At 44.1% G+C, this 18,349-nt stretch overlaps 1 protein-coding gene across 1 annotated transcript in view; it reads left to right on the top strand.

Moving 5' to 3' along the window:
* Positions 1 to 18,349, top strand: part of LOC307119559 (cadherin-7) — a gene marked incomplete at its 5' end in the record, with an annotated part of 85,256 nt that overhangs the window by 48,793 nt on the left and 18,114 nt on the right. The window contains 2 exons of the mRNA XM_079805901.1: positions 4,437 to 4,573; positions 6,509 to 6,630. Coding sequence (XP_079662027.1) covers positions 4,437 to 4,573; positions 6,509 to 6,630 — 259 coding nt within the window. The remainder of the gene's footprint in view (positions 1 to 4,436; positions 4,574 to 6,508; positions 6,631 to 18,349) is intronic.

The following is an 18,349-nucleotide window of genomic DNA, read 5'->3' as shown; positions in this document are numbered from 1 at the left end:
AGTGCATCTATCCATCAAATAACTGCTCCCCACGGCTCTGGGGCCTTCTGAAGCGAATCAATGTGTTTGTGTAAGAAAAATATCCATATATTTACTCTGTCAGGTCAGGCAGCCTTACTAGAATGGAGTCTTCTCAGCTCTTAGGTAACCTGCTCAGAAGTAATGGTGGGATAAGGTGGAATGTCCCTTTCCATGAACGAGGGGTTCGTCTGACGCTGGTGTGAGACTTAAAGAATTTGAGGAAGTAAGAGTGCGATCTGCACTTGATGGTGAATATGCAGAAATGATATCTGGGCAGCTTGGAAAAGCAGGATCAGGGCAGTCAAACCTATTTTACCCTCTCTACAGCCCTAAACAGCCATTAGTCTTCATCCCATCCCAAACCTCAAGTAAATCATGATCTTCCTTTTATATGACTCTTTCGCTTCTCTGAGACATACCTTGAGTTCTCTCTCCTGCTCTGACTGCCCTCTTCTCTCTGTTTAGAAGATCCTTAACATCACTTATAATCCAGGGCTCATTATTTGTAAAAGCTTGCACAGTTTTAATGGGAACAACAACATCCATACAAAAATTCAAATAATATGTGACCCTCTCAGTATCTTGTCCACTGTCCCCTCAGTCAAACAGCCCTCAGGGCATCCCTGCCTCAAACCACCCTTTCCTACATGACTGTGGTGGCAGATGATCTGCTGGACGTGGGTTATTCTGGGCTGTACCTGTGCCACGTTATGATCAGATTGGGGTGGTAGGAGGTGGCACTATATGCATCTCTGACATTAGCATAAAAGAGATCAATTGTTCAGTATTTTTCTAGTAGGGCAATCCACAAACTGATAGAACGCAGAAAGTCATCAGAAATCGCAATCAGGATGTTGTGTTTGCAGCGCTGACATCACACACCGTCTCAGTGATCGCACACAGGGATCTAAACACAAACAACAATGAAGTGTAGTAAATTCTCTGGGCATGTAGTAAGGGCGAAAACTCCCCGCTAACAGTTCAATGTCAGGACCAGAGGTAGCAGCTTTGACTGCCACATGCCCTGTGTGACACCACCTGTTGATCACATAGTCCTCAAGTCCTCCGCCTTCACATTCCTGTCCACTCTCACAGTAGTGCATCCCGGGAAATCCACATTCACATCTGGAGTGTTAGCAGTGAGCCATGTCTCCGTAAAACACATGAATCTGCATTCCCTGTAGATGTTCTGATTCCTCACCAGGGCAGCAGTTCTCATTATCAGCGAGTTCATCACGACAGACGAGTTCATAACGCCATCACTTCTCCCGTAGCTTAGCTTTGAGCATAACACCGGCTCTACATCCCCAGAGTTTACGTCTCAGTTCCCGCGGTTTAGGGTGAACAACACCAGCGCGCCTATGGAGTGAATTTTGAGCCATAATTAAACAAACAAATCCAGCATTTTGCAAACCAACACAATCTGCTTTGCAAAGGAAAACTCGACTCGCAAACAAACAGAAAGAGATTTGCAAATACAAAGGTAAGTTTGAGCGAAAACAGAGGAGTAACAAATATATGTATTGTGTTTTGCAAATAATAAATGAGTGAGCGTAAGTTACATCATATTTCACAAATAAATACAAACCATCCTACAAATTGCATGTAACCTTTGAACAAATACCAAATCTAGTCCATACAAATACCTGTATATTACACATCATTCTGCTTATAATATATAGCCTACTCTGCTTAAAATATATTTAATTGTTAATTTATTAAAAATATTTAATAAAAATGGAAGCTCAAATGTGTGCCCTTCAGGATTTACCATATTTAATGTGACATTAAAATATCTAAATCTGTCTAAACTTTAATCCACAATACATATTGTTGCATTTTTTGTATTGCAATATATTGTGATACAATACCCCTTACATTATTTTTTATGTTCTCGGTGACAAAAATGTTGTCATCATATGAAGGCTACAAATTACATAAAAGTAAATTATTTTTATATCCTGTTACACTACAGTGGATAAATGGTATGGAGAATGGATGCATGCATTTTAATGAGAAAAAAATAGCCCTAGCTTAAATGTTTTCAGCCATGTCACTAATTTTGCACTGAACTGTCACAATAATATCTTTAAATTATTATGATTTTTTTAAATATTGAAATACGGTTGGTATAGTGTAAATCTCAAAAAGATTAATAATGGATACAGTAAGACAGAAACTCAGCTGTTCACCGCTCATTTTCGCCATCTGCCATTTTGCAAGAGGAAGTTGCTCAACTGCATTTGTGAGAAAATTAAGCTGAGAGATCGTAACAGACAGGAATGCATTTGTATGGACTAGATTTGGTATTTGTTCAAAGGTTACATGCAATTTGTAGGATGGTTTGTATTTATTTGTGAAATATGATGTACGCTCAATCATTTATTATTTGCAAAACGCAATACATATATTTGTTACTCCTCTGCGATTTTTCTCAAACTGACTTTTGAATTTGCAAATCGTTTTCTGTTTGTTTGAGAGTCGAGTTTTCCTTTGCAAAGCAGATCGTGTTTGTTTGCAAAATGCTGGATTTGTTTGTTTAATTATGACACAAAATTCACTCCATACGCGCCCCATTGAGAGCTGCTCCTTTAAATAAACAAGGTTTCCCATATCAATAGGATATATTAAGGATATATTTAAAAATGTAAAATGTAAAAACTCTGTGGTATATACTCTTCAGCGCTACAATTCCCAGAATCCTCTCTGCTCACCACCTGCACACACGCCATCATCACCCACACCTGCCAGCAATTACCCTCGTTATCAATTCACAAATAACTCTGCGTTCATCTGAGCAGAACATGCCAAAACCACAGAATCCATTCTCACACACACTCTCTCTGTGATCCTTTACAATTATCTGCTAATTGAAGAATTATTGTGAGGCATTGAGGTTTGGACGGTTAAGATTATCTGTCATTTCAATCAAAAAATTAAATTACGCTTGCTTTATTTATTTATTTTAATTTTTTTTGAGGATGGCTTTTCTGTGACTGGAGGAAACTGAATTAGATCAATGATTGGGCTACACTCTAAAAAAAAAAAGGTTCTATATTGCACCAAAAATGGTTCTTGGCTCGTAATCATAGGGGAACCTTTTTTAGTGCTATATAGCACCAATTTTGGTGCTTCAGTGGTTCTTCAGCGGTTCTTCAGAGGTTCTTCACCGGTTCTTTGACTAAGGTGCTATATAGCACCTCTGAAGAACCGCTGAAGAACCACTGAAGCACCAAAATTGGTGCTATATAGCACTAAAAAAGGTTCCCCTATGATTACGAGCCTTTTTTTTTTAGAGTGTACAGATTTAATAACACAGGAGAGTATGTTGCAGTGGTGGCTGGTGATAATTATTTCGAGGGGGGGGGGGCAGTATCAAGATGCATATTGACTAAATTCAAGCATTAAAGAGAAAACAGTGTCTTCACTTTTATCTTTTTACACATTCATTTCCCACATATAATTGAATGAGGAAAGGAAAAACAAAAGAATAAAAAAGCATGTTGACTACTTGAACATACATTTTGCTTATTTGCGTATTTGGAGGAGGATCTTTAAGAACCAATTAGAGACCAGCTTCAGGTCACATGCTGCCCGTAGATTTTTAGACTCAGATAGACGTCCATTTGTCCGGCGTCCCTCACGCATGAAACCGCATGAAACATATTGAAGAACATATAAAATAGTTAACCCATCAAAGCCAGTTTTTATTAAATGCTGAGGCTCTTACTAACAGCCAGCACATCGTATGAGTAAACTATTTTATTTTTATTTCACTTTTATATCATTTTTGTATACATGTATATTTCTGGAATGTTGATGGGGGCGGCACCCCAGCGCCCTCTATTGACCAGCCGCCACTGGTATGTTGCTCATTTAAATGAATGAAAACCCATCTGTGAATACTTTTATTCATGCAACAGTTAATCAGGTGAATTATTTTCCAGGTTATAGCCAATGATAAACAGAGCTTGAGTGATCACATGTAATTCAAGGGTAGGTCAGGCAGATCACTAAACCATCACTGACGCTCAGCTGATTTATTTCTCCAACTACTTTAATCAACTGTAGTATTTAAGCTCATTCAAACGCATGCTCCTCAGTCTCCACCCCTTCACCTCCTAGCAGCTTCATAATTGAGCACTGGGTTCTGTGTAGAAACTCTATTTATGTAATGATTGTATCTCCTTCTGTAATATGTGCTAAGAAACATTTGGTTATTACGAAGGCTGGGGGATTTGTGTCTCAAGGATGTAGATCGAACACCTTGGAGCCTAAGCCTTTCGCCAAATCTGAAGATTGTCAATAAATTTCATTCTCAAAGTGGTCCTGACTGAAATAAAACAAGACGAGAGCCAATAAAGAATCATTATTTTCCCTGTTATGATTGAAAGACTCGTCACTGGTGTGTCCAGGTACTCCATAGACCGTAACACAGACCTGGAGCGGTTCTTCAACGTGGATGCTCTGTCTGGGGTCATCAGCACTGCCAAACCTCTAGACAGAGAAGTCAATTCAGTCCACAACATCACCATATTTGCCACTGAGAACCGTGAGTATAATATCAGCCACATCTGAGAATTATGAGTGACAATTCTGAAATCTGCTGATGTAAACATTACAGATTCTGCTATGGTCTTTTCTGTGAAATGCTGGCGATTGCTTCTCAAAATCACAATATGATCTTATGCATTTATTAGACCGTTAAAAGCATCAAATGAATTATTAAAAGTGTATGTTCGTGGATTTCTAACCTTATTTGTATTGTGGCAATAGCTATGTTTCCATCCAAAGTTGCGAATGTAATTTATGAGCAAAAATGCAATATCGCATAAAACATGTGTGAATAAAGCACCGTTTCCATCCAGTGAGTCGAAGAGAACATAATCGTCACTTCCTGATAAACTACCGCTAAAAAATAATCAAGAAACACAGGAGAAGCCAGCATATATAATCATTTTCGTATATAATAAATGATTTGCGTCTCAGAGAAACTTGTGCGTCTCAATAAATGTGTTGTCATGCTTTCAGAGGCAGTCATGTAAGACAGGAGTGAAATATACCGAGCATCTTTGACAACAGACTTCTGAATGACCAAAACAGCATTTCAGAGGTTTTGCAAACAAGATTTTTCCACTGGTTACCACAGTTATGCTGTTACATTCCAAAAGTCACAAGATTTTTTTATGCGCATCAAGGAATTTATTTGATGATGCATTTCCATCGTAGTTTATGCTCATGTTTTCGTATCGGATAGAAAATGTATCCTACTCAAACGAGCGTATATGTTTTTTATGCGCTTTTTTCGAATTTAAGCGCATCTTGGCGTTTCCATTCAGCATTTTTTGATGCGATATCCCAAAATGCGCATAAAACTAGGTGTATGGAAACATAGCTAATGTCTGTATATGTGAATGTTTACTCTTTCTCCATGTTATCTGGACTGAGAAATTCTCGGTTATTATGCATTTCGGCAGCTCCAGGGCTTTCGTGATTATACGCAGATTATACGCATACGGACTACAGCATTTTTTTATAAAATCGGATAGACTGAGGTTATTAACACAGAGTTATTGTAAGCTGGATCCTTCACTGGAACCCAAAGGAACTCGCTTGCTCTTTGAGTTCTTGCACCTGGGACCACACCATCAGGACTAAAAGTTGCTATGGAAATGTGATTCCTCAGAAAGCTATGGCACTGTAAAGTTTTAAAATTATTTATATATTACAGGTTTATTTTATTGATTTATTATTAAAGGAATTATGCACATCAGGTAGCACACACACACACACACATTCTGTAGGGTGAGATCCTTTCTCCTTGAAAGTATTATTCTGCTTGTGTGTCACCTCACGGCATGACATTTGCATAATTAAACGCAGAACAATTGTGTTTACATGCCTTAGTCAGCAGCTCAGCTCATAGCCACTGCTGAGACCCTGAGCCATGGGTCACAATCTGTCCCAGAGGAACACATGCATATTCAAGAGGGCAGACAGAGGCACGTGTGATCAGAGGAAGGGCATGTAGAGCACTAAACATGTTTTCAGGCGGTGAAGAACCAGAAATGCAGAGCTGATTTGGTCAAAAAAGACATGTTGCATGATATGCTGACTAAGTCATGTCTACATAATCGTTCTGCATTTAATTATGCAATGCCTTAGAGCAGGGGTGGCGAACTCCGGTCCTGGAGGGCCAGTGTCCTGCATAGTTTTGCTTCAACCCTAATCAAACACACCTGAACAAGCTAATCATGGTCTGAAGGGTTACTAGAAAGCTACAGGCAGGTGAGTTTTATCAGGGTTGGAGCTGAACTCTGCAGGACAGTGGCCCTCCAGGACCGGAGTTCGCCACCCCTGCCTTAGAGTGACACACGTGCAGAAAAACACTTTCAAGGAGAAACGATCTCACTCCACAGAAACTTAATGTGTTCTCATACATTCTCACTAAACATCATAACTAACGTTATTCCATTTTCTGTGTCAGAGGACCCGTCTCAGGTTGGCAGAGGAATCGCTCTGATCACAGTCATGGACATTAATGACAACGCTCCAGTGTTTGCTATTGAGTACGAAACACTCCTGTGTGAAAATGCTGCACCTGGACAGGTATGTGTAGCTCTCTGTGCATTTATTCGGGTCAAAATGCAACAATGCATCATTGCGGTAATAAAAATGAAATGCATCGATTATGGAATTTAATTATAATGACTACGTATAGTAATACCCAATCTGTCAAGGTTGTGGTGAAGGATGAGCGAGGACTCAAAGATGCAGAGTGTAACTGGCTTTTATTTGTAATTAATAAAACAAAAATCTAACATAAAACTACCCTGTTGGGGAAACACTCCTGGAAGCTGGACTGGGCAGGACAAGCCAGGGCAGGAACAGGTATGAGAACAGCAGACAGCCAGCGGGCACAGGACAGAGAACAGAAGGAGAATAAATAGGAGAGGAAATGATGAGGGTAACATGGGAGAGCAGGTGGGCAGATAAACAGATAAACCAGGAAACGAGAGAGGTGGGGTCAAGTCATCTTCATTTATTTAGTTTCAAAGCAGCTTCACAGTGATAAAAGGAAAATAATGCAACAAAGATTTGTACAGCAGCTCTAGAAGAAAGTTATTGTCCAGGTTAAGCAGGTTTTTGACTGATTCATTTCCATTGTAAAAATGAGTTATTAACTAATTACACAACGACATCCTCAACCGAAAACAGAAAACCCCTCATACGTTAACACAACAGACACCAAACATGACCAAAACATGAGCACATGGGCAGCGAACACAATCATAAGACATGTGCTCAAAGAAAACAAGACACAAACATGCAGCCAATGAGAGCTGTCACCGCCTGCTGTCAATCAAAACATGAGCTCGGGCCGATGGAAAAACACGAGCTGAACTCAACAGAGCGCACAGAGAACGACTGAATGCTCATCCCGGTAGCTCACAATGGAAGAAAAACATAATAGCAAAAGACAGAGCAAAGACTGAGGAAACAAACTTTAGACATTTTATATTTGTGACAAACTGCTGAGACGCAAAGGCTGAGGATTCAAATGCAGCTTTATTTAAAGGGAAATTCACAATCGTAGTTGAAAACCGGTAAAAGGTCATAAACACCGGGTACCACCAAGCGGCAACCTCCCGCAGTTTCTCTTGAGGCCATTACGGAAGTTTCTTCAACTGCAGTTCATCGACTGGCCGCTAGAGACAGGCTCCAGAAGGGAGCAGAATCTCATTGAGCCCATGTTAAAATGGCCAACTTTACAGCAGATTAAAACATGTTTACAGCCTGGTACAACTTGTGCTTTTGGTCTATACGGCTAATTTTGCCCTTCATGACAACTGTGAGGGGGGATAACTGAATTTTTTATAGCTCATTCGTTTATATTATATAAAGCATTAAAGTTCTGCATAATTAAGGGCGTGGCCACTTCGAGTGACAGGTGGATAGCCATTTATCTGCTGTCTGTTAGTCATCGTGTCACTTAAGCTCCGCCCACGTCCCGCCTTTTTGCCCATTTTCTGTTATCCGGGAGTGACGCGCGATGATGAGCTGCCAAGATGGCAACGGCCATCTCGTCCATATTTTGCGCTTCAGAACGGCTCATCAGAATCCTATGGGTGACGTCACAGACACTACGTCCATATTTTTTTACAGTCTATGGGTACCACACAATAACAGGGGCACAGGGGCACAGGCAAAAACAGAGGAAACTAAGAAAACTGGACAGAGGGTTACAAAAAAACTTCATACGGGAAACCAGAAGAATGCTCAGAGTTGCAGTGTTACACTAGACAAGAATTTGCAATGAATGACGGAGATAACCAGGGTGAGGTAATCAGGCTAATGAGTCCATGCAAATGATTATGGGTAAATCTTCCAGACACTCCTTACAAAGTCCAGGAGGGAGCGAAGCGGAGCGGACCAGGGGGAAGGGGTGGGCCAGGTCCATGAAGTGGAAGAGGATTTGCAGACTGAGGCGGAGCAGGCGGTCAGGGCGGAGCAGGCGGTCAGGGCAGAGCAATTGGTCAGGGCGGAGCAGGCGGTCAGGGCGGAGCAGGCGGTCAGGACGGAGCAGGCGGTCAGGGCGGAGCAGGCGGTCAGGACGGAGCAGGCGGTCAGGACGGAGCAGGCGGTCAGGACGGAGCAGGCGGTCAGGGCGGAGCAGGCGGTCAGGGCGGAGCAGGCGGTCAGGGCAGAGCAGGCGGAGCAGGCGGTCAGTGCGGAGCAGGCGGTCAGGGCAGAGCAAGCGGAGCAGGCGGTCAGGGCGAAGCAGGCGGTCAGGGCAGAGCAGGCGGAGCAGGCGGTCAGTGCGGAGCAGGCGGTCAGGGCAGAGCAAGCGGAGCAGGCGGTCAGGACGGAGCAGGCGGTCAGGGCGGAGCAAGCGGTCAGGGCGGAGCAGGCGGTCAGGACGGAGCAGGCTGTCAGGGCAGACCAGGCGGTCAGGGCAGAGCAGGCGGTCAGGGCGGAGCAGGCGGTCAGGGCGGAGCAGGCGGTCAGGACGGAGCAGGCTGTCAGGGCAGACCAGGCGGTCAGGGCAGAGCAGGCGGTCAGAGCGGAGCAGGCGGTCAGGGCGGAGCAGGCGGTCAGGGCAGAGCAGGCGGAGCAGGCGGTCAGGACGGAGCAGGCGGTCAGGGCGGAGCAAGCGGTCAGGGCGGAGCAGGCGGTCAGGACGGAGCAGGCGGTCAGGGCGAAGCAGGCGGTCAGGGCAGAGCAGGCGGAGCAGGCGGTCAGTGCGGAGCAGGCGGTCAGGGCAGAGCAAGCGGAGCAGGCGGTCAGGACGGAGCAGGCGGTCAGGGCGGAGCAAGCGGTCAGGGCGGAGCAGGCGGTCAGGACGGAGCAGGCTGTCAGGGCAGACCAGGCGGTCAGGGCAGAGCAGGCGGTCAGGGCGGAGCAGGCGGTCAGGGCGGAGCAGGCGGTCAGGACGGAGCAGGCTGTCAGGGCAGACCAGGCGGTCAGGGCAGAGCAGGCGGTCAGAGCGGAGCAGGCGGTCAGGGCGGAGCAGGCGGTCAGGGCAGAGCAGGCGGAGCAGGCGGTCAGGACGGAGCAGGCGGTCAGGGCGGAGCAAGCGGTCAGGGCGGAGCAGGCGGTCAGGACGGAGCAGGCTGTCAGGGCAGACCAGGCGGTCAGGGCAGAGCAGGCGGTCAGAGTGGAGCAGGCGGTCAGGGCGGAGCAGGCGGTCAGGGCAGAGCAGGCGGAGCAGGCGGTCAGGACGGAGCAGGCGGTCAGGGCGGAGCAGACGGTCAGGGCGGAGCAGGCGGTCAGGACGGAGCAGGCTGTCAGGGCAGACCAGGCGGTCAGGGCGGAGCAGGCGGTCAGGGCGGAGCAGGCGGTCAGGGCGGAGCAGGCGGGCGGAGCAGGCTGGCAGGGCGGAGCAGGCAGAGCAGGCGGTCAGGGCGGAGCAGGCGGTCAGGATGGAGCAGGCGGTCAGGACGGAGCAGGCGGTCAGGACGGAGCAGGCGGTCAGGGCGGAGCAGGCGGTCAGGGCGGAGCAGGCGGTCAGGGCGGAGCAGGCGGTCAGGGCGGAGCAGGCGGTCAGGGCGGAGCAGGCGGGCGGAGCAGGCGGTCAGGGCGGAGCAGGCGGTCAGGACGGAGCAGGCGGTCAGGGCGGAGCAGGCGGTCAGGGCGGAGCAGGTTGGGCAGGAAGGGCTGAAGACCACCTCAGAAATGCTGGAGACCACCACAGCAGCACAGACTGGCTTGAAGACCTCCGTGTAGATGGTTCTGAAATCCACCACAGCGTTGTTGATAACCAACACAACAGCGAAACGGAAACACAGAGCACAGAGAGTTTCAGATTTGCCTCAGCGGCCCTGTCCATTGACCTCAAGGGCGGCCTTCATGGTCATAATGGGACAGGCAGGGTGTTCCAGGTCGACCTCTGTGTTCATTTCAGGGCAGGAAGGAAATTCATGTATGACCTCTGCGGCTACGGCGAGGTAAAAAGGAAGTCCAGGTACAACCTTTGCGGTTGCATTGAGGCAGACAGGAAGTTCAGAAATGAACTCTGTGTTTGCATCAGGGCAGACCGAGATCTCAGGTGTGACCTCTGTGGTCGTATCGTGGTAGAGAGGAAGTTCACAGGTCATGAGGCTGGGCTCTGGGACAAGGGCTGAACTGGACTCTGGTCAGGGACTGGAGAGCAGTGTGCGGCCCAAACACACAGAATGGCAATTGCGGTGACATGGAGAACCGAGGACAAGAGAGCAACCTCTGGGCCAGACAGCACAGGCACCCCAAGGCTTGATGGCACTGGGGCCAGTGGGCTAGATGGCACTGGGGCCAGTGGGCTAGATGGCTCTGGGGCCAGTGGGCTAGATGGCTCTGGGGCCAGTGGGCTAGATGGCACTGGGGCCAGTGGGCTAGATGGCACTGGGGCCAGTGGGCTAGATGGCACTGGGGCCAGTGGGCTAGATGGCACTGGTCTAGGGATGCCGGTTGCACGTACAGACATCAGCGGTGTGTCCTCCAAGCTGGATGCCAGTCTCACTCGCATGGGGACCACCTTAATGGCTTCATGTTGATGAGTTTAAACACCTTAATAGTGCAGTTGGAGGTTCTGGCATGGCAGCCATCTTGGCTGAAGGCTCTGGTGCGGCGGCCATGTTGTAAACCACAGAACGGGAAGGTGCAAAAAGCATAGGACTGGAGACCATTATAACAGGACATGTTGGTGACCGTGGCCACTGGGTGTGTCTTGCTTGATTTCACAGATGATGTCTCAGACTAAAATTCATCTTTGAGCTGTTTTCACTGAAAGCATATCTTAACATATGTCAGTGCCAATGTTTTGTCTCAAAATGTACAACAGTAAGTTTTTTTTTTCTAAGGCACGTTTATAAAACCTACGTATATGTCCTACTCCTGGCTTAATCTAAGCCCTGTCTGTGAAACCAGGCCATAAAGTAATGATTAGTTAGCAACCCAGTCAACCATAATATGAGATGTATAAATGAAGTGCATGTTATGTGTCTGTATCACTGTTTCACCTGCACCTCATGTGGTTTGGATAGACAAAAGACGCAGTCAAACAGAGAGAAGAATGAATGACTGTGAGTAAAGGTCAGAGGAGGCACACAATTCATGAATTACACAGCAAATATTTAGAAAAAGCCTATTGTGGAGCTTAACGTCTGAACTGTGTGATCTTGGCATTTGGAAAATATATTCAGAAAGCGAGAAAAGCCACAAGTACATAAAGCATCATAGATCAAAATGATACTATTAAGGAAACGGCCATTAGGCTTATTTATTTCATGTGGATTTGCATTGTCTCTTGCTGCTTATAAGAGCAAATAAAGCAAAGCTTTCTTTTGAATCTGCTACTAATATATCAGTTTTGTTTGGCTTCCTTTCTGTGGTGTCAGTGGCTTTGAGTTTAGAAGATAGAGGCTTTGTAGGAGCAGAGGTGAGCACTATTGAGTCGCCATGTATTTCACAACCTCTGTACAGTATTTATATTTTGTTGTTTTATATTATTTAATTGAATTAATTAAAAGAGCCATTTCATGTCTATCCTTGAATCACTTAAGTAGTCAATGATTGATATAGGAATTACAAAGTAATAAGTAATTAAATACTTTTTGGAGAGAGTCATTTGTACAGTAATCTAACTACACTATTGAAGATGTAATTAGTAACTAGTAATTCATTACTTTTTTAGAGTAACTTACCCAACACTGGTCTTCATGAGCACCACCTTTTCACATCCACTCTCAGGCTGTCATGAAAGGGAAAAATCCCCCTTTCCCCCTTTGTTCCCTCTCTGCTATGTGTGATACAAATTGACGGGAATGAAGACTTTGCTTGCTGGAAGAGAGCTGCTAGCATTAATGAGTTTGATTGTCTCTGTCAGAACTCAGTTATTTGATCCGTTCACACATGCTCTGCTGACACATTTAAGAGCACATTAAGGTGCAGCTGTAATCATACAAAGGTTGTACTTCTGTCTTTTTAGTTTGAGTGTGTGTGTGTGTGTGTGTGTGTGTGTGTGTGTGTGTGTGTGTGTGTGTGTGTGTGTGTGTGTGTGTGTGTGTGTGTGTGTGTGTGTGTGTGTGTGTGTGTGTGTGTACAGGTATGTATGGTTTATGAGGAAACAAATGTGTAATGGCATGGGTATTACAATGTAAACATGGTTTATGAGGACATTTCCTGTGTCCTCCGTGGCGGCATCAGAGGAGGACCATCAGAGGAGGACCACCAGAGGACCATCAGAGGAGGACCATCAGAGGAGGATCATCAGAGGAGGACCACCAGAGGACCATCAGAGGAGGATCATCAGAGGACCATCAGAGGAGGATCATCAGAGGAGGACCACCAGAGGAGGACCATCAGAGGACCATCAGAGGAGGACCACCAGAGGACCATCAGAGGAGGACCATCAGAGGAGGATCATCAGAGGAGGACCACCAGAGGACCATCAGAGGAGGATCATCAGAGGACCATCAGAGGAGGATCATCAGAGGAGGACCACCAGAGGAGGACCATCAGAGGACCATCAGAGGAGGACCACCAGAGGAGGACCATCAGAGGAGCACCATCAGAGGAGGACCACCAGAGGACCATCAGAGGAGGACCATCAGAGGACCATCAGAGGAGGATCATCAGAGGAGGACCATCAGAGGAGCACCATCAGAGGACCATCAGAGGAGGATCATCAGAGGAGGATCATCAGAGGAGGACCATCAGAGGACCATCAGAGGAGGATCATCAGAGGAGGACCATCAGAGGAGCACCATCAGAGGAGGACCACCAGAGGACCATCAGAGGAGGACCATCAGAGGAGGACCACCAGAGGACCATCAGAGGAGGATCATCAGAGGAGGATCATCAGAGGAGGACCACCAGAGGACCATCAGAGGAGGATCATCAGAGGAGGACCATCAGAGGAGCACCATCAGAGGAGGACCACCAGAGGAGGACCATCAGAGGAGGACCACCAGAGGACCATCAGAGGAGGACCACCAGAGGACCATCAGAGGAGGACCACCAGAGGACCATCAGAGGAGGACCACCAGTGGAGGACCATCGGAGGAGGACCATCAGAGGAGGACCATCAGAGGAGGACCATCAGAGGAGGACCACCAGAGGAGGACCATCGGAGGAGGACCATCAGAGGAGGACCATCAGAGGAGGACCATCAGAGGAGGACCATCAGAGGAGGACCACCAGTGGAGGACCATCGGAGGAGGACCATCAGAGGAGGACCATCAGAGGAGGACCAGTGATGTTCAGGACAGAGGATGGCTCCAACACAAGTGTGCACGGGTCCTCTCTGACAGAGAGCCTCAGCTGAAGGCTGTTGGGCACAATTACCAGCCACATAAAAGAGAACAAACAAGCCAGAGTAAGAGAGAAGCAGAGGAGGTGAGCAGACACAGAGTGCTGGATACAGCCCAGGTGTTGGACCAGTCTGAACCCAAACAAGCTCTTGAAGATGCCTTGTGGAGGACTACATCTCTTCGGCCTCCCTTCCAGATCTTATTTGATGTCCCAAGGAGCAACTTGAGAAAGAAATACTTGAGTTACAGTTTTCTCCCTTTCTCCTCTCCCATGCTTTATGAACAATAAAGAAAGTGAAGTTTTGCTATTAAAAAATGCCTGTAGTTTAGTGTGATGGGTAGGTTTAGGGTTAGGGGTTGTGTAAGGGGAGAGAATATACAGTTTGTACAGTATAAAACCATTACATCTATGGAGAGTCCCTGTAAACCGTGTGTGTGTGTGTGTGTGTGTGTGTGTGTGTGAAATAGTTATTTGTGGTGTTTAGCAGCCTTTACCATTTGCATCTTTGTACTTTGCCATTAAATCACTGCATGAAGTGTGGCTGGGTCCTCCCGAAATGTTTACTGGAGTAGATGGATTTTACATTAGTGCAAATAGTCCGCATCGTTTACTAAACGTCTGGTTGGGCCAGACAAAATTACAAAAGTCATCAAATCATTTACAGTGACAGTAATGTAGGGGTAAGACGCATGGCAGAACATTTTGACCGCTTTTTGCCGAACTCACTCTGCTCCTTTTTCCCATCACATTTCAGATCGGAAAGGCATTTATTTTCAATAAAAATGAAGAAGACATTTGAAAAGTGGAAATAAAGCCTCTAATGTGTGTTTAATAATGAAGGGTTTATTGGTTAGGGGTAGGTGAACAGAATTGTTCTTAAAGTGGGTGGGTCTTGTCCCGAACACATACAATGCTTCCGAAGTCCATCAATCACTGTATTCACTGTGTGTTTAATGGGACACTTCTTCCTGCATAAATTCTATTTTTTTATGTGCTAATTGAAATGAAGCTGCTGACAAAATTGCACATTAAGCCTGTGGTTAAACTATTGTGTTAAACTCTCTCTGCCGCATACGCCAGGCTGTGAACTGAAGGACACTCAGAAAACATTTATTCTCTGGCTAATTTCTCATTTTCTACGACCAATATCTTCTTATAAAAAGAACGGAATTGCTTATCAAGCTGTTAAAGTCTTTGTTGAGTGTCCAGTGGAATTATAATGCTTTGTATGTGGCCAGATGTTTGCTTTGTCTTTCATTTGGTCATCTTGTGAATCATGCCACTATAAACATTTCTGATGGAACTATGAATTCTGCTCTGTATCAGAATATTCTTCTGAACGATGCTACGCCGTATGTCCAATATCTGAAGCGCAGTTGGCTCGTGCTTCTGTTTGAAATCATCCTCTTGCTGGGATTCTGCCTCAGGATGGTTGAAAAACAAGAAAGGGAAAGAGTTTTGGAATGGCACAGTCAAAGTCCAGACATCAATCACTGAAGCAGCACCGATCAGACAGGGCAAACACTTTCTGTTTCTAACAGAATTATGTATGGTGATTAATTTTAATGCTGAGGAAGTTGAGTCTGAATGTTACAGTTTCACATGAAGCCCTTTAAAGATGTTTCTTCAGAATATTACAGCATCAAGCATGTAAAAACTGCCCATTGATCTGCTGTGATAATGCTCTCTCTTCAGCTCCATTCACAGAGTAGAAGAGAGCCAAGCCATCAACACTGATGTGCGATGATTCCCCACAAGCACTTGTTTAAAGCAGGAAATAGAGGCTTTGTATGGGCTTTACATTTTGTTAAATTACTAGTTTATGTAACATTAACCCTAACCCCAGCCTAAATGAGATACGTCTCTGTACAAAATTGCATATTGTGTTAAGGGTTAGGACATTTTATCACTGAGAGACATCTGCACATTATTTTTGATGTTGTTTGTAATGCCTTTTATTATGCAATTATATTAGTAATGTTTTTAATGACATAAAGGAACACAATCTGTGGAACTCTTCTTACCACACCACAGCTATAGCGAGAACGGCACAGAGGAACTATATCATTGGAATCACTTTCAGAATATTTTTTTTCCAGCTGATGAACGATAAAACCATTGACAGCCAATCAGAATCCATCCAGAGGGTGTTCCAGAAAGCAAGGTTAACTTCCATCACATACTGTATAACCTGAACTCTTGGTTGATTAACCCAAACCTGGCTCACTCGAGGAATGCAAATAAACTCTAACAAGTTCAGTTTACTTAGAAAAGTTTGGAAACCGATTGCCTTATTTTTGCAAAGGACACTTAAAGGGAAAACTGAAGTTGATATAATAATCAGCTAAAAGTAAAGAAAGCTAACACCTCCCAAGTAAATTAATAAATATCAAGTTAGTTTAATGCCAATTCTATTTAACATACTCTAGAATATTTACTAATCTTACTTAAGATTTAATAGTAAGATTACTTGAGTAGTTCCATTTAACTAACAGTGTTATATTATGCTGTGCAAACATCTTAAATACTATAATACCTAACAGAGTTTTAATCTGTCATTTTCAGCTATGGCGTTTTTAAAAAACTGTGTATTTGGTTTCCACGTTTTCTTCAAGTAAAGTGAACATATTTTTAGTAGTTCATCTAGCATTGAATGCACTTAACACTCAATTAAGTAAGCTAAATAACATCAAGTTGTTCTTACTTAAACCATTTAAGTTTTGTCAACTTAATTCTATGATCTGAGGATGTGTACTCCCAGAATGCATTGCGGCATGAATAAATTAATTTCTTTGTTTTACTATTTTTGGCTTTATTTTACTATTTTATTTGCTGTCTTTTGTCAGTATAATCCCAATAACGACAGAAAATAAAATTGTAATGGTCTTAAGTAAAAAAATAAATTGAAAAAAGACCAGCTGCCACTGTTGTGTTGTGATGCTGAGAGTTGAAGTGTGTGTGTGTGTGTGTGTGTGTGTGTGTGTGTGTGTGTGTGTGTGTGTGTGTGTGTGTGTGTGTGTGTGTGTGTGTGTGTGTGTGTGTGTGTGTGTGTGTGTGTGTGTGTGTGTGTGTGTGTGTGTGTGTGTGTGTGTGTGTGTGTGTGTGTGTGACTCAAGCATGGTCAGCTGCAAGATATTGGCACAAATATAGAGGGATTATATCAACACAATTAAAAGAGTATGTGTTTGCAATAAAATGTTAAAAGATCATTATTTGACATGAAATATAGTTATGTTATATATTCATTTACAAATATATATAAACCACAAGACCAAAATACTTGCACATAATTGTTGGTATATTTGTCATCTACGTCGACGATTGAGAGTTTCCTGCCATCCAAACGTCTGGCCCTGCAGTGACGATCATCTGTACAGCATTATCTAGATCAGTGCCAAGTTGGCTGAATCATGTATTCTCTTTGTGAAAGGCCAATGTCCTCATAAGTTAATTACAGTATCGATTCTTGTCTTAGACATAAAGATTTAGATCTGCTTAAAAAGATTCTCCTTCTGCGATCAGCCTCAAACTTCCTGCCAAATAACCACTTTCAGTCTGAATGATAAATGATGTCCAGAAGCTAAAAACCTCAAACTGTCCAGCTTCAACAAGCAACATGGGTCATAACATATATTCAAAAGCACTTTCCACAACAAGAGAGATGTTTTTTCACCTTTTCCAGCGAATGGTTAGTGAAAACAGATGCTTATAGTGCTGCTGGGCTCCAGGTCAGGATTGGTTGATTCCAAGAACCGATCCGAAGCTGTTGGAAAACTGGATGGATGCATGGCTCATCTTTCATGAAGGCATATTTCATACTAAATTTAGTTTTACAAAAAGAAATTATAATTAATAGTGTCAGATATTATAATAAATGGCATCAGTCAGATAAAGAATATTGTTTTAATATGACTTTGCAAAACTAATAATTTGATTCCAGTTACTAGAGAATATTGTCAAAAAGAGTCTTTAATGCTGAGATAAGACCACAATTACAGGAAACCAAAAGCTGTTCTTAGCAAACAGTATGTTGAATGTATTTATCTTAGATTCGATTGTTCATGTGTTTTTGATTAGACTTAGAGCCGCACTGCAGGAAAACCGCTGGTGTTCGGCCGTTCACACAGAAAGGGTTTTATAAACGCAGGCTAGTGGATATAAAAAAGCTACTTTTCATGGTAATGGTTTATCCAACAATATGGGATACAGAAAACATGGGATTTGTTCTGTAGTGCAAAAGTAACAGAAGAAGTTTACCCTGTAAAGTGCAATATGTATTTTCGGTTACACTCTATTTCGATAGTCCACTTTAAACATTCTACTAACTATAAGTAACTTTGCAACTACATGTCAACTAACTGTCTTTAGAGTATTAGTTGACTGTCAGTAGACTGGTAGGTTATGGTTAGGTGTTAGGGTTCGGGTTAGTAGAATAAGTTGAATTGTAGTTGCCAAGTTACTTACAGTCAGTAGAATGTCTGTTGGGGGACCAATAAAATAAAGTTTTAGTAAATATTAAACAGACAGTCTACAAATA

This window comes from Gobio gobio (assembly GCF_949357685.1).
Source record: "Gobio gobio genome assembly, chromosome: 23".
In the NCBI taxonomy this organism is placed as follows: domain Eukaryota; kingdom Metazoa; phylum Chordata; class Actinopteri; order Cypriniformes; family Gobionidae; genus Gobio; species Gobio gobio.
This window is presented reverse-complemented; position numbering and strand designations above follow the sequence as displayed.